This window comes from Oratosquilla oratoria, chromosome 11 (genome assembly GCF_046742065.1).
Source record: "Oratosquilla oratoria isolate Oo_2021 chromosome 11, ASM4674206v1, whole genome shotgun sequence".
NCBI lineage: Eukaryota > Metazoa > Arthropoda > Malacostraca > Stomatopoda > Squillidae > Oratosquilla > Oratosquilla oratoria.
The window spans coordinates 34,961,048-34,986,426 of record NC_134787.1 but is presented as its reverse complement, the minus strand read 5'-3'; the positions used below and the strand labels follow the sequence as shown (position 1 = coordinate 34,986,426).

General features: G+C 37.7%; 1 protein-coding gene across 4 annotated transcripts in view; it reads right to left on the bottom strand.

The window, feature by feature from the left end:
- LOC143029476 (uncharacterized) overlaps nucleotides 1-13,572 on the bottom strand; it is a 36,231-nt gene extending 22,659 nt beyond the window's left edge. The window contains exon 1 of one of the 4 annotated variants that reach the window (XM_076192126.1): nucleotides 13,126-13,572. Coding sequence is in view for 1 of the 4 variants with exons in the window: in XM_076192125.1 (XP_076048240.1) it covers nucleotides 12,679-12,686 (8 nt within the window). In the remaining 3 variants the exon portion in view is untranslated. Of the gene's footprint in view, nucleotides 1-3,249; nucleotides 3,491-12,678; nucleotides 12,920-13,006; nucleotides 13,045-13,125 lie in introns of those variants that run through there. The other 3 variants (XM_076192129.1, XM_076192125.1, XM_076192127.1) reach the window with 3 other exon arrangements.
- Nucleotides 13,573-25,379: the final 11,807 nt, after the last annotated feature.

The following is a 25,379-nucleotide window of genomic DNA, read 5'->3' as shown; positions in this document are numbered from 1 at the left end:
TCATGAGGACACAAATGCCTGTAGTACAGGTGTAATATGGACTTAACCTACACATATATAATACAAGGCTGAAGGCCAGCTATTTGTACACAATACATACATTCCTTGTCCATCCCATTTCTGCAGCGGCGATACTATAAGCCAAAATATTGTGTATAAGCCCATGTGGGGGACTGTTCACCACATGTTCATGACAGATGAGTGGGTAGAGAGATTCTTATAGAATGACTTCAGTTGGTATTATTTTTTTTTTATTCGTAGTAAAGCTGTAGCAAACAAGAACAAATTGGTAGTAACCAGGGGGCTTGGTAAGTGCCATGATCAGAGACATGTTGTCAGCTATTTTAACTAGATAGTATGTGTCCCATTTTCATCCTACATGGATAAGTATTGTGCAGATGTCTGTCAAATCCCTGCAAAGTTGAAGAACCAAACCGTATTATAGATTGGGATATTGGGAAAGCTCTCAGTGCCACATAGGTATTTTAGTGATGTTAGGGAGTGATAAATGTCAAAAAGGGGATATCTGCTTTATGCATATAAGCTTATGGTTATGCAGCTTATGGTGTAAAAGGCACCTGTACTATGACATAAGCTGAGTGAACACACGAGATTCAGTGTTTGAAGGGCTGTGGGCAAGGCTGAGGAGTAGGCTTGATATCCATTAATTTTGCTTGTATGAGGGCTTTGTACATATTCAACAAGGGAGGGGGGGGCCTGCTGCAAATCTACTGGAAGCAAAAAGGGGCATCATATAAGATAGTTTGGGAACCACTGGTGTAAGATAATTGTTTTAAATCGCAAGTTTGGAGGCAAGACATTCTTAGCTCTTTAATTCGATAACTGGGCAATAGTGTTTCGTTGGTCATACCATGGTGTACAATTGTTTGGGTGACAAAAAGAAACCAAATAACTATAGGCCTATTAGTTTGACTTCGATCGTAGGAAAAATAATGGAAACTATCATCAGAGATGCTATCGAATATCATTTAGAAAGTAACCGTTTGATAAATGATAGCCAACATGGTTTCAGACGGAAACGTTCTTGCGTGACTAACTTACTCGAATTCTACAACACAGTTGTCTCGAATTATGACAAAAGAAACAATATAGATTTAATATATCTAGACTTTGCAAAAGCTTTTGATACCGTCCCACACGAAAGACTACTTACTAAATTAGCTTTGCATGGAATAAGTGGTAGCCTATTAGGTTGGACTAGTAATTGGTTGAAAGGTCGAAAACAGAGAGTTGTTTTAAATGGAAAAACTTCTGGATGGAAAAGTGTTGCAAGTGGAGTTCCTCAGGGTTCCGTTCTTGGGCCACTTCTATTCATAGTATATATAAATGATATAGACCATGGACTAAAATCTACTGTTTCCAAATTTGCTGATGATACAAAACTGTGCGGAGTGGCAAATGATCACTCAAACCAATTAGATATTCAAGAAGATTTAGATAAATTACAGCAATGGTCTGAAAAGTGGCTAATGAAATTTAACACAAGTAAATGCAAGGTAATGCACATAGGTAAAAATAACAGTAAGTACGATTACAAGTTATTTGGAAATTCGTTAACAAAAGTGGATAGTGAAAAAGATCTCGGCGTAATTATCAGTAACGACCTCAAATCATCCAAGCAGTGTATTTCAGCCTCTGAGAAAGCAAATAAGATTCTGGGATTGATTGCGCGATCTTTTGATTTCAAAAGTCCATCACTCATTAACAAGCTATATAAATCGTTAGTTCGTCCACATTTGGAATATGCTGTTTCCGTATGGTCACCGAATCTCATTAAAGACATTGACAGACTGGAAAAAGTACAACGGCGAGCCACAAAACTGATTCCAAATATCAAAAATAAATCATACGAAAATCGACTTAAGCACATGAATCTGTTTTCCCTAAAAAAGCGTAGACTCAGAGGTGACTTGATACAGGTCTTTAAGATTTTAAAGGGAATTGACATCAAAAGTGACCAAATTTTCACATTGAATGAGAATCAGACAAGAAACAATGGTCTCAAACTGTCCGGAAATAGATTTAATTTGGAAGTAGGTAGAAACAACTTTGCCAACCGTGTAGTTAATGAATGGAATAAACTTCCTGCACAGGTAGTGCAATGTAGTTCAGTTCGAAGCTTTAAGAACCATTTAGATAAATACCTAAGTAAGATGCTGTAATTATTATAATTTATGTTATATTATTTGTTTTTGTTTTGTTATAATTTGTCTGTCTGATTTTCATTTATTATTAGTTATATGTCAATTTATTATCATTTACTATTTACCTGTTTGTTTGTTATTCAACTATACCAATGCATTTATTTATGTATTTTAATTGTTATTTACATTGTTATAGTTTTAATTTATTATTAATATGTTTTTTTTTTTTTTTTTTTTTTTTTTTTTTTTTTTTTTGCATCCGACCTAGATATGGATCAAAAGGTCTCCTGTCGGCATGCTTTGCCTTTGTAATCCTTTGTAAAAAAATCTCAAAAGAAAGTTTTACTGTTATAAAATGAAAGCTTGCATGGAAAATAATAGCAAAACCAAACATTAGTTTTGCAACAGCATTATCAACAGAAGTGAATACATCCATGCAAAAACATATACACTATCACTAAACAAGTACTCCACAACAGATGGCCAATTTCTATACTTCAAAACCCCCCAAAATCAACCAAATAGGAAGATCACCTGGCAACTGACCAATTGGCCTAGACACAACCACCACACAGAAGGCACACAGCACCTTACACTACATTATCTTACACTTGTTCATTCCTGACACCAAACATAAAATCTCTTGTTTAAGTGACTTATGGGCTAAAGTGCAACAACTGGGGCAATATATAGATGACAGGATTAAATGATTACCTTCACCCCAGCACTACACTGATATTCTTTCATCCTAACAAAATTGACTGGCATCTGACATTAGTTAAATATGACTAATTTTGCTTAATGTATACCTATCTACTTGGATATTTTTTTTATCCACTACCTCAGGTATGGCCCATACCCCCCATGTAAGGGGGAAAAAGCCTTTGGTATATGTATGTACCTCAGGTATATTTCTGAGTGACAAGAGGCTACCAACAATTTCCCTTTCCATATTCAACTTTCTGAACTTGCCCATTGTTTGACTTGAGCAGCAAAATTTTTGAAAAAATTATAAAAACAATATACCCACACCAAAAATAACCTGATTAATGCTACACATGACTTCAGATATGGCACACATTACCTCACAAATCCTGTTATGTAATTTGGAGGTCACTGAGGCAGTTGGTGAGAAACCGTACACAAACGTACATTATAATGCACTTAGATTGTGTAAAAGATTCAAACTGTGTTCCACATCAGTGGATACTGTCTGTAAGACACACTTGTAATGTTCTAAATATTCTGAGGTAGCTTACTAATTTCCTGAGTGATACCCCACTGAATTAGTAAGTTAATACTTTGGAGGGGGCTTCTAGTGGTCTGTGGAGTGCTTATCTATATGTGCTTATCTATGTCCTTTGCAGGGCACAGATAGGTGCTCTATCTTACTTAACTTCCTTACCTTTTGTGTGCCACCAATTGATAAGAATTTGGTGTAAAAATAGTTATACTCTGGTTATTTACAACATCCACTAGAAATGCATTCCAGTCTGAATGGTCTGATCATTCTCCATGGATTCCCTAATGTACATCGTGATGAGATCCCCTCTTTCCAGTTTTTCTTTCACAGGTCTTTATCCAACAATTTCCAACCTTTCTTGAGACCACAAAGTTCCACTACCTGAACAATGGTCCCTTGAATTTTTTATAGGTTTACGTTTATTTTTCTTTATATGGGGTCTCAACCACTATCTCGTATTCAGTCTATTCCAAGATATGGAATTACAAATAATTTTTTTTTTTTTTCTGAGGGGATGGTACCCACTTGGACCTCAACCTTGTCAGTGGTCTGACACTGTTCATACATGAATGCAGGAGACTGTGTCCATGGTATGCCACTGCAGTGATGATACCCAGAGGAAGCTGATGTATCACACACACAGTGATGCCCAAGTCACCTCAGGTGCTGAGGTGAACAGTGGTTGGGGGCATTACTCAGATGGGATGCCTTTCCTAACTTTGTACATACATATACCAAAGGCTTTTTCCCCCTTACAAGGGAGGTAGCCAAAAAACAATGGCATAAAATCCACTCCCACCCATTCCATCCCCACATACTCCACTCCCTTTCACCCCATTCTCTTGGCTCCTCCTGGATGAGAGGTCTTCCCTGCATCTCGGCCACTGACCTGAGTCAGAAGCAATGTAGCAAGACACAGCACATCCACAGCAAGGCTGCTTTATTTAATCGGTGACCCCCTCTCTGTCCTCTCATGCAGAAAAAGAGAAGGGGAAAAATCCCTTCGGGCTGCGTCAAAATATCATTCACACTTACTCCCTCATCCCCCACCCACTCCTTTCCATGCATCACAGCATCATCCATACATAACCATTTTCCATTCACCCCTATCTTCTGTCTTCTTCCTTCCTTCCTCAACCAACATTCCCCTCTTTCCCAATGCCCCTTTTACCCCATCTATCCATCTTATCCTTGGTTGCCCCCTCATGTTCACTCCTTCCTCTTTTACTAATCTCTCTTCACTCATTCTTTTCATGTGTCCAAACCATCCCAATACTCTTTCATCAACCCTATTTCCCAACTCCCTTTCCACTCCTATTCTCCTCCTCACCTACTCATTCCTCACTCTATCCAACCTAATAACCCCTAACATACTTCTCAGGCATTTCATCTCACATTCACACTCCTCCCAAAAAACACCTTTACCTTTTTCTAAAGCTTTCTTACATATCCGCATTACCATATAAATCTGATCCACACAACCCCTACTGTTCCTCACCAATTACTCCCTCTGTTCCTCTTCCAATCCTCTCAATCAAAACCATCCCATAAGCCTTCCAACAAACTGATCCTTCTGAAACTACTAGTCACACTTGTCCCCTTTTCCCTTGTAAAACAAAACTATACAGGCACTCTACCCACTTTTAGACAGACATTAAACAACATCACCAGCCAGTCCACCATCACTGTGCCTTCCTTGTTAGACAATCCACATGACTCAGGTGCCTTACCTGCTCTCATTATTTTAATCACTGCTTTCACCTCATCTTTCCTTATTTCTCCTCCATTTTTCTCATTCATCAATATTATTTTGTTAGTTCTTCCCATTGCAACTACCTTTCCCTCCCTATCCTCCCTTACATTTAGCAACTCCCTAAAATACTCTGCCCATCTTCTTACTGCCTTTTCTTCCATTATCATCTCTTCATCTACACCTTTTCTTCTCTACTTTATTTGCCTCCTCTTCCTCTCTTAATTTCCTCTCAAAACATTTTATTACTTTCAATATTTTCTGTTTTTCTTACCCATTTCACATCTGCTCTCCTCTTTGCCTCCTTTTGTCTTATGCTTTATTTCTCTTTTTGTACCTCTCATGTGATTCTCTTGTCCTATTTTGTAACCAATCTGTGAATAGTCATTTCTTCTATTCTACAACCTTCTTTGCTTCATCATCCCACCACTCACTACTCTTCCTTTGATTTCCTCCCATCCTCCCTGTTCCACACACCATCTTTGCACACCTTGTGACTCCCTCATCGAAACATTTCCATTCCTAGTTCTACTCTATCTTTCACTCCCTCCCACTTCTCTCTCAGCCTCTTGTACTCCTTCTCCTTTTCTTTCTCATTTAAGCAGCCTACTCTATAAGCACCTCTCTATCTTTTGTCCTTTTCCTCTTTCTACATTAAAGCTCTATCTACCACCCTTCCATCCACCATGTGTATTTATGCTTGGCTTTCTTCCTTAATACTGTATTTGCTATCATCAACTCTCTAGACACCTCACCATCATCTCCCCACTACAATTTTTCCTGGAACCACTTCCCAACCACTCTGTCTATTGGTTCATTTCATACCCTAGCATTGAGATCTCCCAATACCACTACATTGACATTTCTCCCTAAACCCTCTAGGCAGACATCTAAATCTATCCAAAAAGCATCCCTTTCCTCTACACCCTTCTCACCCACAGGCACATATGCACTTACAAAGACCCATAACTCCCTTCCCAGTTTCACTTTCATCTACATTAACCTTGAAGAAACCTCGTTCCACTCCACCACACACTAGTATAGCCACCCACTCTCTCCCTTATCCTCTTTTCACTCCTGACACTCCCAAACTCAAATTTGCCCCTACCTTTCAACTTAGTTTCACTTAATGTCAACACATCCAACATGGTATAAACAAATATAATGTTAGTGTTATACAGGAAGTTTACATGAAAGGCACTGCTGTATTTGGACACAACATAGACGCAGGAAAAACCAAGATCAAGAAAAAGTACAGCAAGGTAACCTGCAATACAATTACATGCTAGCTCTTTACAGCTTGCCTTATATGGATTTTCGAAGTTCAGTTTGGAAAGGTTTGAACATAAATGGGGAATGATTTCATCAACTAAGATCTGTAGACCACACTAGTCTCACTTCAGAACAAAAGACTAGCAAGATTAGCTGAATGATCTCAACAGGAAAGGTAGGTAGGTTTGAAGATGAAAGAGAGTAAAACCAAAGTATTGTATAATTTGAAAAACCACAGTAAAGCAATCATAATCAATAATGAGAATCTTTTAAGTTCTTGCAGGTATTGTAGGTAGGTTTTGGTGGTAACACCATGGCCAGTTTGGGGACACACCACTCCCACATCTCATACTGAGCTCATGTATGAAACTGGTCTGTGATTGAGTTCATTGCCATTCCTCGTAAGGTTGGGCTATGCAGGATTGAAGGCTCATCTGGGATGTTCTCCAATAATTTGTCTAGCCTCCTCTTGAAAGTCTCTGTGCTGACTCTTGTTAAGTCTCTTATCTCTCTTGGTAGACAGTTAAAGTCTAGGCCCAACACAGGTGAAACTCCACCCGATTCATTTTCAGTTGCTGGGAGCACCTACTTAAGGACATTCTTTTGCAGGGTCTACCAAACTGATTGAGTTTCCATTTGATACCACTGCCTTCAGTTTGTGATGGGATTGGTGCTGTGCCCTCCAAAACTTTCTAGATGTAAATCACTATATAGCACTCTGTGCCTCTGCAGTGGATAGAGATTGAGGGTTTTTAGTTTCTTCCAGTAATTCAGGGAGTCCCCAAATAACCTCCTCATGAATACCCTCTGGACCTGTTCAAGTTCTTGTATCTCCTAGATTTTGTGTGGAGACCATAGCTGACATACATACTCCAGCTTTGACACTACCAGGATCTTCCACAGGGGTAGCAAGTGCTCAGACTTCCTGGTCTTAAAGGTCCACAGGATCCACCCACTCATTTTATGAGCAGCACTAGTGGTGTGGGTTGTGTGTGCTTTGAAGCTACAGTCATTACTAATCCACACCCCCAGGAGGTTTCTCAGTGTTCCCTTTGTGTTTATTTCCTCTGCACCCACTGTGTACTGGTACTCTTTTAGATTTTTGTTTGGCCTATATTTAATCAGTTCGAATTTCTTGTTGAACACCATGTTGTTTTCACTTGACCACTTGAATACTGCCTCCAGATCTTTTTGTAATCTTTCAGAATCTACTCTAGTTGTAATCTCTTGAGTATAATTATGTATGTCAAATGCTAAGTTAAAGATTATAACATACTTTATACATACTTCACATAAGCATTAAAAACACTGGAGATGTGTTCTAGAAATGCAATGTTAACCACTTTGAAGCGAAACAACACAAATGCTTACGTGGTGATATCGTTTAGAAGAGTATAACAGCCTCTCTAATTGGAGAAAAAGGTGGAGGAGAAAAATCATTGGTGCAGAAAGGAAAAGTCACGCCCTTACGGTGTGGCACTTGTTTGAGAAGTAAAAGACTATTGGATAAAGAAAGAGTGATGTCAGAACGAAGGTGGCTTGACGTAATGTAGAGAGTTCCGGGTGGGATTCTCAAGGTGTACTGATTGAGACCAAGAAGCATCAGAAAAACTACATCTATTTTATTCACCCCTCAAGAATACCTTCTAGAACAAAGAGAATAGAAACGCTCTGAGAGGAGACGACGGGGGTGACACTATAGACCAATCTTTCTTACAAGTAAAATAGCCAAAATTTGTGGGAAGAGAACAATATACTAAATCAGAGGGAATTCAGATTTAGATCATGTGCAACAAATTTAGTCTGTTTCTATTCAAGGTTGATAGATATAATGTAAAAAAGGGAAGGATGGGCAGACTGTGCTTTCCTGGACTTACAAAAGGCGTTTGATAAAGTACCACACAAAAAACTATTAAGAAAACTCAAAACAATGGGAGGTATACAAGGAAAACTACTGAAATGGATGATTTCTTGCAGAGGAGAGAAATGAGAGTGGTGCTTAGAGTTAAAACTCTACTTGAAGACCCACAGGGTTCAGTACTGGCTCCGATAATGTTTGCTGTATATGTAAACAACATGAATGAAGGTGTAGAAAGTTACATGAACTTTGCAGATGATGCAAAGCTACTAAAGAAATTAAATACAGAAATAAATTGTGAATATCCACAGAGAGAGATGGACAAGGTCTGGGAATGGAGTCAGTAGTGGGAAGTGAACTTCAACATTAAGAAATGTAGTGTAATGGAATTTGGAAAAAGTAAAAGAAGAATATCAGGACAATATAAACTTGGTGCAAAGGATGTAAAGAAAGTTGATTCCAAGAAGGACCTAGGAGTAATCATCACCAAAGGCATGTCCCCAGACAAGTAGATAAACAAAATAGTCTGAGAAACCTACAATTTATTATGACCAATAAAAGTGGCTTTCAATTACTTGGATGAGATAACAATATAGAAAATACTAGTCACACTGATAAGGCCAAGACTAGAGTACGCAGCAACACTATGGACATCCAGTACAAAAAAGAATGTAAGGAAAATAGAAAGAATCTAAAGAGCAATGATAAAGATGGCACCAACACTTTCAAAACTGACATACGAGCAAAGATTGGCTAACCTGGAACTAACAACCCTGGAACAAAGAAGGGAAAGAAGTGATCTGTTGGCCATTTACAGAATCATGAAAGGCAAGGAAGTCCTTGACAAAAGACTTATTATATTGGAATAGAAGGAAAACAAGGGCACATGAAAAGAAACTCAAAAAGGACAGCTATAGAAGAGAGCTGGAAAAATCAGCTTTCCACATAGAGTGGTGGACATCTGGAACAAACTGGACAAAACAATAGTGTGTGCAAACACCATACATGAATTTAAGAACAAACTAGATGTTGCAAGATATAAAGACAGGTCACTATGAGCATATCTCCCCTTCCCGTATAATAAAACTAGGTAAATACACACACACTAGACAAAACAATAGTGTGTGCAAAAACAATACAAGAACTTAAGATCAAATTAGATATAGTGAGATGCAGAGACGGGATACTATGAGTGTAGTTCCCCTTCCCGTAAGATACAAATAGGTAAAACTAGGTAAATACACACACACACTTGATGGTGTGGTGGTAGCAAACCCAGCTGCCACTACTGCAGTCTGGGTTCGAATCCCACCCAGGACTGTAATGATTTCAGTATCATTGCACTGTGAGTTGTTACTCCAACTCTCATGGGTGGGGAGCTGGGTATGCGTGTCGATCATGAGTCCAACACATGATTGGCTGGAAGACTTGGAGTAACTATGAGAAATGCATAAGATAAATGATGAATGTTTGATATAAGATCCAATAAAATTATAGCAGATGGAATGTTTGAATATTATGCTCCAAGTCTAACATGCTCTCAGCTAACATAATTGACATTTAAGAAACTACTCCATATCTACCCAAAAGTTAGTTAAAAAATTTGAAATGTACTACCATTTAGAACTATAAATGGTCAATTATGAATACAAACTATAAAACAAAAGGTAAAATTTTAGAAGTGCACACCTACGTAACATAGCATAATTAAATAATTTTTGAATTACAATACATTCAAGTAATATACATTTTTCTTGGCAGAAATCAATAACAGAAAAGGTTGCTTAAAGTGATACACTTACGATCAGAGCTGTGGGGGCTGCTTGAGATGCTATCTTTGTTTTGACAGATGCAGTGGTCGAAAAAATTAAAGTATGACAAATTCATCTATTTTCGTCCTGTAGTGTATTTGCTTTTCGTGGTACTGGACAGACAACACAGCATCTTGATCCTATGATTGCAGCTTTGTTTGGTAGTGTACTTGCTTTTAGCATTTTTTTTTTAATTTCCACCAAGAAAACATTATGTTGATGTATAATAATTTACAAGATTAATATCTAATTTTCTAATGCTATATTATGTAGGTGTGTGTTGTCAACCCCTTCAATGTCTTGTGTACATGTGGCACACACACACACACATGGAGCAAGCAGTACTTCAACATCTTCAAGCCAACTCTCGAGGGATCCCCTTTTGTTCCTCAAGATCTGATGCCAAGGGACATTCACTTGTTCCTAGACACCCAAGGACTAGGCTTTTCAGACACACCCAAGGACCACCTCTTTAGGCAAAGGGACCCACCAGTGTTTCATGTGAAATGCCGACACCTGTTCAAAGAGATATCGCACTTCCCAACTACAATAGAAGCGGTGCCTGTCATTGTCTCTCAACTGATTTGACAAACTTTTTTTTTATTTGTACCCAAATGTAAATATGTATAAATATTAAATCTGGCAACCCCCAAGGCTTCTTTGGAGGTTGCATGTATGTTTAAACCAGATAACACTATAACATAAAAGAGAGACCACTTAGACTTTTCCTCTCCAACCCCAGAAACAAATATAGATAGTAACTACAAATCTACATTCTGGTGGCAGTGGTGAGATCCCAAGCAATAACTCTATGACAGCAGCTCCAGTTGAACATAGCCATTTCCCATCTCTACATTCTTTGCTGAAAAGCAACATCCTACTATGAAGCAAAGAGTCCTACTTCTACACTGTGCATCACCCAGCACCACTGCATTGCTTCACTCCACCATGCAAGCACTACAAGCAAATCCCTCTTCATCTGGCATCTTACTATAAAGCACCACTGTATTGCTTCATTGCATCTACTAAGGAGGCAAACCCTCTTTGCAGCATTCTCTAGCATCCAGAGTGTCTGCTGCCTCCACTCCAACAGAAGAGACATTGGACGACCTCCCTTCTCCAACATCGCATCACACTTTGCACATCACTGCACCAACAGATGTTAGGCCTTATATTATTTCATATCTTCCATAAGTCTCAATCTCACTGGGGACAGTGAGGGTAGCTGACTGAGCACCTGTTGTCAACCCCTTTGATGTCCAACATGAAAAGAGGAGACTTGTTGACCATCTATAGAATCATTCGAGGTATGGAAGTCCTTGATAGAGAAGACTTACTAAATTGGGATACGAGGAATACAAGAGGATATGGAAGGAAACTCAATAAGGGCAGTTATAGAAGAGACCTGACAAAGAACAGCTTTCCCCAAAGAGTGGTGGACGTGTGGAACAAATTGGACAAAATGATAGTGTGTGCAAAAACCATACATGAATTTAAGTACAATTTAGATACTGAGACAGGACACCACAAGTGTAGCTCCCCTTCCTGTAAGATACAACTAGGTAAATACACATGCATATGGAGTGAGTAGTACTCCAATATCTTCAAGCCAACTCTCAAGGGATCCTCTACTTCTTTGGGATCTGACACCAAGAAACATTCAATTGTTCTAGTGATCTGAGGACTAGACTTTCCAGACACACTCAAGAACCACCTGCTTGGACAATGGGACCCACTAGCATTTCAGGTGAAATGCCCTAACACCTGTTCAGACAAAGCTATCTTGTGCTTCCCAACTACAATAGGAGTGGTGCCTGTCATTGTTGCTCAACCAACACAAACTTTTTTAATATGTATTTGTACTCAAATGTAATATGGCAATCCTTGTACATGTGTATAAATATTCAATCTGGCAACCCCCTAAGGCTTCTTCAAAGGTTGTATGTTTAAACCAGAGAACACTGGAACATTAAAGAAAAGAGACCACTTAGACTATACCTCTCCAAATCCAAAATAAATGTAGATAGTAACTACAAATCTACATGTACACTTATGAAAAAATACTAAAACTAATGAATCATGACAAAATGTCAAAAACATGTTAATTACGCCTGCCTGAAAGTTATGCATGTTCTCTGACAGAGGTAGGCAACAAGTGACCATTAACCATTTGAAGGCAAGACTAGGTTTGGTCATGTACAGTCATTTTGTACAATTTGTTGTCTTTGGGGTCTCCTCATGTGTTTAACCTTAATTATGGATAGATCTACTGCTTCCATGTATTAGTGTGTCACCAAAGATAACATATCCTATCCCATTAATAAAGCAGAAAACAGGACAATGAACAATCATGTATGCAGCACACAGAGGGAGCATGTATGATGTATAAAACTAGTCATTACTCTAGTTTACTTTTCATGATCCGACTGCATTTACAGTCTTTGAATATAACATTTCCACTTCTGAAGGTCAAATGCATTTCATTTCCAAAAAAGAATTCATTCATGGACTAGTACATTCTTTCCTTCCTTACCTAAGGTTATATACTAAATATAGAGCTTACTGTAAGGTATAATTACCTTAACATTTGCACTGTGTATACAGTGCAATGGGATGAAGCGTACTAATGACACAATTCAAGTAGTCTGTGAACATTATCTACATTATCACCAATGAATAACCTTGGGCGAAACCAAATATAACATGTTTACAAAGGCAGTAACTGAACATTAGCCAAAAATTCAGTCCTTGAAGAAAAGTTCTGTCCAATTATAGCTAATTCATTTATGGAATCAATCACTTCAAGTGCACTCACTCACATTCTTAGTACTACTGCTTATCATACGGTACACGTGTAATGCTACATGATAAAATTAATAACATCGGTACTCATTACTGCTACATTACCATTGCCACACTCGATCACCAATGCAACTGTGGTACAAACTGCACTACGTCGCTCTCAAAATATTTTAGTCCTAAGTATTCTCATGAAATATGCAGAAAATTCTCTTTCACTTTCTTACCTCGCGGATTAAATCATGTGATTCCAGCCATTGACAATTTCTTGAATGTCACAATTATTACATGTAACCTTGGCTTACACTTTCCAAACGCCCATCACCAACCAGCTAGTCAGCTGTGAGCACAGTACTTCGAAAGAAAATATAAACAAAGACCTTTAACTCTGGATCCGATTGCGTAGCGCTAGAAACCTCAAAATTAGTTCTATCGTTCAACGTTAGAGTCCGCAGCTATCGCAATTTGAGAATCTAAGAAAGTAAGTCATTCATTATGTTTATTTTTGTAAGTTTTTTAAAATGGAAAGGTTTGCTCAATGTACCATATATTTCACAACTCAAATATAACATTTTGCTTACAGTAACAAGCTTTTCCAACACAGTTGTATTACATTTAAATGTAAGTACGAATACACTGAATAATAAGAAACTAGTGAATCCAGACATTACAAGTGGGCGTACCCCTATTGCTCCCGACGCGTCTTGACTTGTGAATAAGCAGAAAGTCAGGGCATCCAGGTTTTTCCATACTTTTACTTCTGTGTATAATTCTACTAGATCATCTTGCATAAACATGTAATGATTTTTTAACAATGTATGTTATCAATAAGTTTTTATTGTGAATATTTTGTTTTATTATTCATAAGGCATCGCATCGTCATCGTCATCATTATGTTGTTTAATGTTGATATTGGTACTATATATTATTACTATTATCATTATTACTATCATTACTATTATCATTATCATTACTATTATTATCATCATTATCATTGTTATTATTATCATTATTATTAATTATTATTATTATTATCATTACTATTATCATTATCATTACTATTATTATTATCATCATTATCATTATGATTAATTATTACCATTATTATACCTCAAAATTAGTTCTATCGTTCAACGTTAGAGTCCGCAGCTATCGCAATTTGAGAATCTGGAAAGTAAGTCATTCATTATGTTTATTTTTGTAAGTTTTTAATGGAAAGGTTTGCTCAATGTACCATATATTTCACAACTCAAATATAACATTTAGCTTACAGTAACAAGCTTTTCCAACACAGTTGTATTACATATGTAAGTACGAATACACTGAATAATAAGAAACTAGTGAATCCAGACATTACAAGTGGGCGTACCCCTATTGCTCCCGACGCGTCTTGACTTGTGAATAAGCAGAAAGTCAGGGCATCCAGGTTTTTCCATACTTTTACTTCTGTGTATAATTCTACTAGATCATCTTGCATAAACATGTAATGATTTTTAACAATGTATGTTATCAATAAGTTTTTATTGTGAATATTTTGTTTTATTATTCATTAAGGCATCGCATCGTCATCGTCATCATTATGTTGTTTTAATGTTGATATTGGTACTATATATTATTATTATTATTATTATTATCATTATTATTATTATTATTATTATTATTATTATTATTATCATTATTATTATCATTAATACTATCATTACTATTATCATTATCATTACTATTATTATCATTATTATCATTATTATCATTATTATTATCATTATTATTATTATCATTATTATTAATTATTATTATCATTATTATCATCATTACTATTATCATTATCATTACTATTATCATTATCATTACTATTATTATTATCATTATTATCATCATTATCATTGATTAATTATTACCATTATTATTATTACCAGTATTATTATTATTATTATTATTATTATTATTATTATTATTATTATTATTATTATTATTATTATTATTATTATCATTATTATTATTATCATTATTATTATTATCATCATTATTATCATTATTATTATCATTATTATTATTATTATCATTATTATTATTATCTGTCTGGGGGTATTGGCTGCTTGTTATTGTGGCAAAGTAGCAAGAAGTTGATACTTTAGGGTCTATATGGGGCGCCCCTACGGACCAGAGCCACACATCATTTTGTCTATGATAGAGGAAAACTCTTCATAGAGAAATGATGACACTTTTATTCTACGACAGTCCCTCCGTTATGCTGTCCCCCAACCCCTTGCTGCTGTCCTGTACCATTTCTCTGAGTATTCATTTTCTGCTGTGGGGGAATTCCCTGTGGTGGGGGAAAAGAATACTTCCACCAAGTATTTCCACTTGGATCGTAAGAGGCGAGAAGAAAGGTACGGGGAGTGGGACTAGGCATCCTTCTCCTTCTAGCCCCACAGGGGACATTCCTAAACGAAAAAATAAAGGTATAAGAGGGTCTGGGAGTTTTCGGAACAGCACCCTAAGGTTTGGGTCTTTTAATGTGCGTGGATGTGGTACAGATGAGAGTAAAAGGTAAGAGATAGGTAGTATGTTTGTGAGAAGAAAGATGGATGTGTTGGCTTTGAGTGAAACTAAGTTGAAAGGAAGGGTGAGTGTAAGTTTGGGAGTGTAAGTGGGAGGTTATCAGGAGTGAAGAGAGAGCGAGGGAGGGAAGGGGTGGCTATTCTAGTAAGTGAAGAGATAGGTAAACGTGTAGTGGAGTGGAAGGAGGTTTCCTCAAGGATAATGTGGATGAAGGTGAAACTGGGAAAGGAGATGTGGGTCTTTGTAAGTGCATATGGGCCTGGCAGTGAGAAGAGTGTAGAAGAAAGGGAGGCCTTTTGGATAGATTTAAATGAGTGCATAGAGGATTTAGGGAGAAATGTCAACGTAATAGTACTGGGAGACCTTAATGCTAGGGTAGGAAATGGTCCAATTGATGGAGTGGTTGGGAAATGTGGAGTTCCAGGAAAGAATCGTAGTGGAGAGTTGATGGTGGAGATGTGTCTAGAAAGAGAGTTGATGATAGCAAATACAGTGTTTCAGAAGAAAGTCAAGCATAAGTACACATGGGAGAGGGTGGTGGATGGAAGGGTGGTAGATAGAGCGTTGATGGATTATGTAGTGGTAAATAGGACTATGATAGGAAGAGTTAAGGATGTACATGTGCTAAGGAGAGAGGGTGGGGGAATATGAGATCATTTTTTGGTGGAAGGTAAGTTGAGATTGGAGGATAGATGGAGAGAGAGGAAAGTGACAAAAGGTAGGGAGGTGCTTAGAGTGAACTCTTTAAATGAAAAGGAAAAGGAGAAGGAGTACAAGAAGAAGCTGAAGGAGGAGTGGGAGGGAGTGAAGGATAGAGTAGAGCTAGGTGTGGAGGAGGAATGGGGATGGTTCAAGGAGGGAGTCACAAAGTGTGCAAGGATGGTGTGTGGAACAAGAAGTACAGGAGGAAATAGAAGGAAGGGTAGTGAATGGTGGGATGAGGAAACAAAGAAGGTTGTAGAAGTGCAGAAGCGAGCTTTCACAGATTGGTTACAAAATAGGACGAGGGAGTCATATAAGAGGTACAAAGAAAAGAAAAGAGAAGTAAAGCAAAAGGTAAAGGAGGCAAAGAGGAGAGCAGATGTGAAAGCAATAAAAAGATGTTTTGGAAAGAAATTAAGAGAGGAAGAGGAGGCGAATGAAGTAGAGAAGAAAAGGTAAAAGGTGCAGATGGAGAGATGATAATGAAAGAGAAGGCAGTAAGGGGAAGATGGGCAGAATATTTTAGGGAGTTGCTAAATGTGAAGGAGGATAGGGAGGGAAAGATAGCTGCAGTGGGAAATGCTAAGAAAATGACCGTGATGAGTGAGGAAAATGGAGGAGAAATAAGGAAGGATGAAGTGAAGGCAGTTGTTAAGATGATGAAAGCAGGGTAAGGCACCTGGTCTGGATGGATGCCATGCAGAATGTCTAAAAAAAAAAAAGTAGGTACAGTGATAGGGGACTGGCTGGTGAGGTTATTTAATGTTTGCTGGAGAGAGGGTAGAGTGCCGGAGGACTGGAGGAGTGCCTGTATAGTTCCACTTTACAAGGGAAAAGGGGACAAGTGTGAGTGTAGTAGTTTCAGAGGGATTAGTTTGTTAAGTGTAGTTGGGAAGGCTTATGGGAGGATCTTGATTGAGAGGATTAGGAGAGGAACAGAGGGAGTAATTGGTGAGGAACAGTGTGGATTTAGGGCGGGTAGAGGTTGTGTAGATCAGATCTTTGTGGTAAGACAGATATGTGAGAAAGCTATAGGAAAGGGGAAGGATGTTTTTTGGGCTTTTATGGATCTGGAAAAGGCTTATGATAGGGTAGACAGAAAGGCACTGTGGGAGGTTATGCAGATATATGGGATAGGAGGAAAGCTTCTGGGAGCTGTCAAGAGTTTTTATGAGAGTAGTAGAGCTTGTGTCAGGATTAGAAATGGAGAGAGTGAGTGGTTCGAGGTAAAGGTGGGACTTCGTCAAGGATGCGTTATGTCGCCCTGGCTGTTCAACTTATACATGGATGGGGTGGTGCGAGAGGTAAATGCAAGGGTAGTGGGTCAGGGATTGGAGATGGTTAAAGAAAATGGAGAAAAGTGGGAGGTGAGCCAGCTGTTGTTTGCGGACGACACTGCGCTTATGGCAGGATCGGAGGAGGGACTGAGGAAGTTGGTGACAGAGTTTGGGAGAGTATGTGATAGAAGAAAGCTAAAGATAAATGTGGGTAAAAGTATAGTGATGAGATGTACAAGGGGTGAAAGTGGCAGTAGACTGGAAGTGAGCATTAAGGGAGAGCGACTGGAGGAAGTGGATAGTTTTAGATACTTGGGTGCAAATGTGACAGGAAAAGGTGGAGTGAAGGTGGAGGTAGAATGTAGATTGAGAGAAGCGAGTAAATGCCTTGGTGGATTGAAGAGTGTAATGAGGAATAGACATTTGGGAATGGATGCTAAGAGGAGACTGTATGAAGGAGTGATTGTGCCAACAGCACTGTGTGGGGCAGAAACATGGAACAGAAGAGAGGAAGAGAGAAGGAGTTTGAATGTGTTTGAGATGAGGTGTCTGAGAAGTATGATGGGGGTTACTAGGCTGGGTAGAGTGAGAAATGAGGAGGTGAGGAGAAGAACGGGAGTGGAAAGGAAGTTGGGAGATAGGGTTGATGAAAGAGTATTAGGATGGTTTGGACACATGGAAAGAATGAGTGAAGAAAGAGTAGTAAAAGAGGTATGGAAGGCAGATTTGGAGGGAGTGAACATGAGGGGACGTCCTAGGATGAGGTGGATGGATGGGATAAAGGGGGCTTTGGGGAAGAGGGGAATGTCTGTTGAGGAAGGATGGGAGAGGACAGAAGACAGGGGTGAATGGAGAATGGTTGTATATGGATGATGTTGTGATGCATGAGGTGGAATGGGCTGGGGGATGGGGGTGAGGTAGTATGTGTGAGCAAAATTTGATGCAGCCTGAAGGGATTTCTCCCCGTCCTCTCCTTTTATGCATGGGGGGACGGAGAGGGGGGGTCGCCGATTTAATGAAGCGGCCTTGCTGTGGATGTGCTGTGTCTTGCGACACTTCTTCTGACCCAGGGCAGTAGACAAGGTGCAGGGATGACCCGTCATCCAGGAGGTGCTGAGATGGAAGGGAGGGTGGAGGGGTGTGGAGTGTATTCAGGGATGGAATGGGTGGGAATGATTTTATGCCTTTTCCTTTTTTGTCTACCTCCCTTGTAAGGGGGGAAAAGCCTTGGTATATGTATGTATGTATGTATGTATTATTATTATTATTATTATTATTATTATTATTATTATTATTATTATTATTATCATATACATTAATACGATAGCGTGTGTGTTATTTTGTGTGTCACGCTTCTCGAATGGTTGAAACAATGCATGTTTGTTCCGTAGACTTTATCATTATTATTATTATTATTATCATTATTATTATTATTATTATTATTATTATTATTATTATTATTGTTGTTGTTGTTGTTGTTGTTGTTGTTGTTGTTGTTATTATTGTTATTATTATTATTATTATTATTATTATTATTATTATTATTATTATTATACGATAGCGTGTGTGTTATTTTGTGTGTCACGCTTACATCAAAAGCAACGACCTTCCATGGTGTCGAAGTTCTCGAAGCTGCCGAAGTTCTCGAAGGTGCCAAAGTTCTCGAAGGTGCCGAAGTTCTCGAACGTGCCGAAGTTCTCGAAGGTGTCGAGGTTTTCGAAGTTCTCGAAAGTGCCGAAATTGTCGAAGGTGCCGAAGTTTGCGAAGGCGCCGAAGTTCTCGAAGGTGCCAAAGTTCTCGAAGGTGCCGAAGTTCTCGAACGTGCCGAAGTTCTCGAGGGTGTCGAGGCTCTCGAAGTTCTCGAAAGTGCCGAAATTGTCGAAGGTGCCGAAGTTCTCGAAGGTGCCGAAATTCTCGAAGGTGCCAAAGTTCTCGAAGGGGCCGAAGTTCTCGAAGGCGCCGAAGTTCTCGAAGTCGCCGAAGTTCTCGAAGGTGCCGAAGTTCTCGAAGGTGCCGAAGTTCTCGAAGGTGCCGAAGTTCTCGAAGGTGCCGAAGCTCTCGAAGGTGCCGAAGTTCTCGAAAGTGCCGAAGTTCTCGAAAGTGCCGAGGTTCTTGAAGGTCTGGAAGGTCTCGAAGTTCTGGAAGGTCTCGAAGTTCTGGAAGGTCTCGAAGATCAAATGAAAATGAAGAAATAAAATATGAACAGCTCTATATAATTGAAACAAATGAAGCATTAAATCTGAGGTCTCCCAGAAAATAACCATGCAATTTATTACCGGCCCTGATGCGAGGAGATATAATAATCCAACAAATGATGAAATTGCAGCAATATTTGTCGGTGATGATGGAGCACCTCCTGTCCAGCGTGACATTATAGTGTTCCCTGAAGGACAACAGAGGGAGAGGATACCCTACCTCTCTTGCCATCTTGATGCAATGGTTTACCCTCTTCTCTTTCGTGTAATTTACACGGGTTCCGCTAATTATTATTATTATTATTATTATTATTATTATTATTATTATTATTATTATTATTATTATTATTATTATTATTATTATTATTATTATTATTATTATTATTATTATTATTATTATTATTATTATTATTATTATTATTACTACTACTACTACTACTATTATCATTATCCTCATAATCTTTATCATCTCTATTTTCATTCATTAAAATATGAGGGGATAAGCCTGAAAGGCTCCCGGTGATTCACCAATCTTAACTGGGTCACATGTTGGATTCGTGATCGACAGCTCTTGGATGAGAGCTTTGTAGAAAACCAACAAACTACGTGTTTCTTTTATTAGCATTCGGCAACTCCGTCCCATCCTGTAGGAGTGTAGGATGTTCGCAGAGCTTCGCATTTTTTCAGCACATATACACTTCCATACGAACTATATTGGTTACAATAATTATATCTAATTCGTGTTATGAACGCTAGTATTAAAAAAAAGTCAATGTGAAATGAGTGTGGCTTAGAATACACAACTATAATGAAAAATATTATGTTACAAGTTATCATATTGTTGTCGTAATCGGGTCTTGTAAATATACCCACTGACCTTTTATTGTCAATCAGACTGTTCTCCACTATATGTTTCTCCTATGCATGAAATATCTCGTTCATTCCGGTAAGTTATTTCGAACACCGCCCTTTACACAAGGCCTCTTACAAAATACCTTGCCGTCGAAGTCCTTTAGACCCTGATATACTCGTACACAGGACACACACCCTTCTGTCTCTTTAGGAGTCCTTTAACTTTGTCGTTGCAACTCTGTAAATCTGTCGGGAATGATTCGTCTACTGTTGGGTTATTTTTTTTCTTGATGTTTTGTCTTGCTTTGTCATCGTTTGGATGTCCACCGTCAAGGCTAGTTTGGAAGTACACCTCTTTTCTTTTTTATGGTACTTCCCAGTTGAGGTAAATCAGCTGGGCTGGTATATTATTGCTGTTAGCTGCCCGAGGTGCAGGTGCATGCCAGATTCAGGAATTTGTCCAAAATTCTCTTGGAGACTTCAGCACTACACTTGGTCAAATCCCTGATTCCTCTTGGCAGGCAGTTGAAAAGTTTGGGCCCCTCAACGACTTAGATAACTCCACGCCAACCTTTTTAGGTTGGCGTGGAGCTATCTAAGTCGTTGAGAGACATTCGGGTATTCCTCTGCTGCAGGTTCTCCTATGTCTTGGATGATACTGCTCCCTGGTGTTCATGAAGGTCTTAGCAGTAAGGCACTTGCCTCTCTAATATTTTCCATATGTAAATCATGACACACCACTCTCTTCTGCGCTGCATCGAGTAAAGCTCCAGAGTATTCAGTCTAGTCCAATAAAATTGAATTTGTTGAAGTTGTTCAATGTCGCAGATTTTGTTTGGTGACCATTGTTTACAGACACATTCAAGTTTCTAGAGCACGGGTGACTTCCAGAGGGCTAATGGGTGTTCGAGCTGCCGAGTTCTGAAAGTAGAATCCAGCCCGCCTGCTGGTTTGCAGTCTTCGTAATATTGTCTATATGATCTTCAACGTCCTATATGCTGTCCTTCTCACCAGGTTCCTGTTCATTGGCACAGAAGGGTATTTCTTTTAAATTTTCATTAATCCTATGTCGAATCTGCTCATTTTTCCGCTGTTCAAATTTACATTGTTTTCTCTTGCCTAGTCAGGTATGGAATCAAGGTATTGTAGTTTTGCTGTATCTGCGGGAGACTTTATACTGCAACAGATGCGGGTGTCGTCGGCAAAGGATGACACCTAATATCTTTATCTATGTCTCCAACCATTATTAAAAATAGTAAGGGTTCAAGTACCGACCCCTGGGGGACTACACTTGCAACATGGAAGCTACCAGACATTGCATAATTGATGTGGACCATCTGTTTCCATTTGTGTAAGAAACTATGCATCCATACACATGGTTTTTCTCAAATTTCAGTTTTTAATATCTTTCTTATTACGGTTAAAATGTGAATACATTTGCCTTATTGTAATTCACAGGATAGATTATGTTAGGATACACAACCACCTCTTTATCACTAAGTGTTAGCATAAGAAATATACGAAAGTTACTGTTCAATAAACCATTTTCTTACGAGTACGTTTTCTCTGAAAAACAAGTTTTGGAGCTTGAAGAAAAGCCAAATTTATGCGTTTTATTTTACTAAAGTAAGAACCTTTTGTAAACAACATATGCTATAATTACTGTTAAGTGATTCTAATTCCACTTGGTAAGCCATCCGTAATAAGAAGAATAAATCTTCTCAATTTAAGCCTTTCCTAATATTTATTTTAAGAAAAATGCCATTAAGAAAAATTGCCCACATAACACACCTCCGGAGGAAACAAGAATGTAAATGTAATATGAGTACAATCATGCCACCTAGACATTAAATGTAGACAATGCTATCACCAACAATATCCATCAGCTCTGAAACCAACAAAATAAAATAATGATAGTATTAGAAAGTATATTTTGCTCAGTGTTCACCCTGTATACACATGATATGCAGAATGGCGGTAGGAGAATATTTGTATATTCATATACTGTTTAGGACACTATAATACCGGATGGATGTCATAACAATGGCTACTGCGCAGATGACAGTGTGCAGCAAAAGATCACAATAAAATCTTCAAGGTAGTCCTGTTTTTCATATCTATATATTCTATTTTTTGTTAAACATAAAAAATATGATTGGGGCCGTATCCAAGTCTATTATTAGCAATACAAGTTATTCTTTGGATCACTCTCGGACCCAGTCCCTACACAAGGTCGCCCCATTTGTTCGTGACGAGCAGGTGACGTCATAGTTCACAAATCCCGCCACACCCAGACCACTGAAAATTTATTTGATTTTTTGTGTTTTCTTCACATCTTGTACAACTTTTAGGTTTGTTTAGCAAAAAACATCATGGAATCAAACACATGTACAACGTAAACTTGTTCTCAATATAACAACCAGACATGACATTGTCTGACAAGACGACAACAGAGTTTGCAAGGTCGTATGACACATCATTCATCCAATTTTTTTTTATCTAATTTGACATCTTTAACAATAAATTTTCATAAGTTATGAGTTCACACAACTATTTCCAAAATGCAGATTTTTTTTAGTTATAGTTTTCCCCATTCCCTCCGTGACATAGAAAACGTACCAACTAATGACCAAGAAAGATTTGCAGATGTGCAGAAGAATCTAGGAGATATTTATCCTGTGGCTTCAGATATCTCAAATACTATTTCTTACAATCGAATTGTAAATGTGGTCAAATTTCTTTTCTCTTTTGACTTCAAATGGTTTAACATTTGTTTGTGCGATGAACATAAATAGCCAAAGAGCATCGATTTCCAAATTAATCAATATCTTTGCGTTCGGTACCGTTCCATATCTCAGGAAGCTTAGTACTTTACTGTATATTGATCCTAGTCTCTGTATACTTTCTTGTTGTGGCCTCGTGTCTTCGTCAGATTGTCTAAAAAAAACAATTCACAACAGATACGTAGGCAAGTCCTGAAGGTCTCGATCGTACAATCTATATTTACAACAGCAATATATATATATATATATACATGTGTATATATATATATATATATATCTCATATCTATATATTATATAGATATGCATATGTATACATACATTATATATATTATATATATATATATATATATATATACAGTATATATATGTATATATACATACATACATATGTATATATATATATATATATATATTATATATATATATACAGTATGTATATATATATATACATACATACATATGTATATATATATATATATATATATTATGTATATATGTATACACACACACACACACACACACACACACACACACACACACACACACACACACACACACACATATATATATATATATATATATATATATATATATATATATATATATACACACACACACATCAAGGGCTACTATTACACAGGACGTGCGCACCCAGATCCCTGGGTCCGCTAGCGGAGGCCATTGCTTTCTTTGTAACTTAACATTTTATATTGGACAAATATATCAAAACTAGAAACCTAACATTGTATATAGGACAAATATATCAACTATTGACTTATTCAATGCAGTATAAGTTAATATAAACTTTTATAGTGAAATAAGAAACTATTTTTAAGGCAGTGTTATGCTTTGAAATGCCAATTTTAGCCGGACTTAACAGGTATTATTGTATGAGGTTAGTGGACACCGGGGTTGGCGATTTTTTTCTTTCTTTTTTCTTTTTAGAAAATATATATATATTTTTTTATTTAAATCAGATTTGTTTGATTTAAATGTGTTTTTTTTTTATAGATTTTAAATATTGTTGGATTGCTATCCAATATGCTATCTGATTGCTAAAGGACATTTTTAGCATATCAATATAAGGAGCAGTGTTATATAGACTTGCCACAAGTATACAAGGAACGGTATAAGCCCACATTTAGTATATATCACCGTGCAGCCCACAACAAGTTTCAACAAGATTCTTGTTGAAACTTGTTCTAGATAAGCAGCTTCTCACTGAGTCAGTTGCTGCTTTGGAATCAACCAGGAAGGATGTCTTTTGGACCTGGCAGAGTGGTTTCTTCAGGCAGAAAATATTATCCTGTCTGGAATTATTTTGAAAAACTACCAACAACTTCTGGCAAAGGGTACCGAGCTAAATGCAAAGACTGCAGCCAGGAACTACAGCATACAGAAGAAGAAATTGATGACCCAGGTAAATAATTTTATTTATATTGTGTGCATTTCTCCCTTTTCATACGCAACTATATAAATTTGGTGAACAATGGAGAGCATGTGCAATAAAAAAAATGAAGGCCTAAAGAGATGATACTTCAACTTCATTACTTCTAAATTTGGGTAATGACTATATCACTATAATATACTGTATCCACTCAAATTTTGGGCCTAGATGATTGTTATTCATTTCATTCAACATTGTGTAATATATTTCATAGACTCCATTGGAATTCAGCCCACATGGGATTCAGCCCAAAGGTATTTAGCCTAACCTAACCCAACTAACCCATTATTTTTAGTGAATTTAAAAGTGGACTGAATCCTGTGTGGTCTGAATTCCAAGCCCACCTATTTCATATCCTGTTAATTATTTCCAAATAATTTAGTGGCTTGTGTGAATATGATCATTATCTTAAAAAAATAACTACTGTACTCAAAAGTAGCCTAAATCACACTGTATTAATTCATTATGCAATATGCTAAAATTTTCTGTTTCCATTTCAGGATCTGTATCAACAGCTTCAATCCCTTCATCATCGGCTCCCCTTGAATTATCTGCAAACCTGACTCCACCATTAAAAAGGTCACTATCAGACTCCTCCACAGGCGCCACTTCTGCTAAATCATTTTCATCTAAAAAAAAAAAAAAGTCATCAACATCTCTGG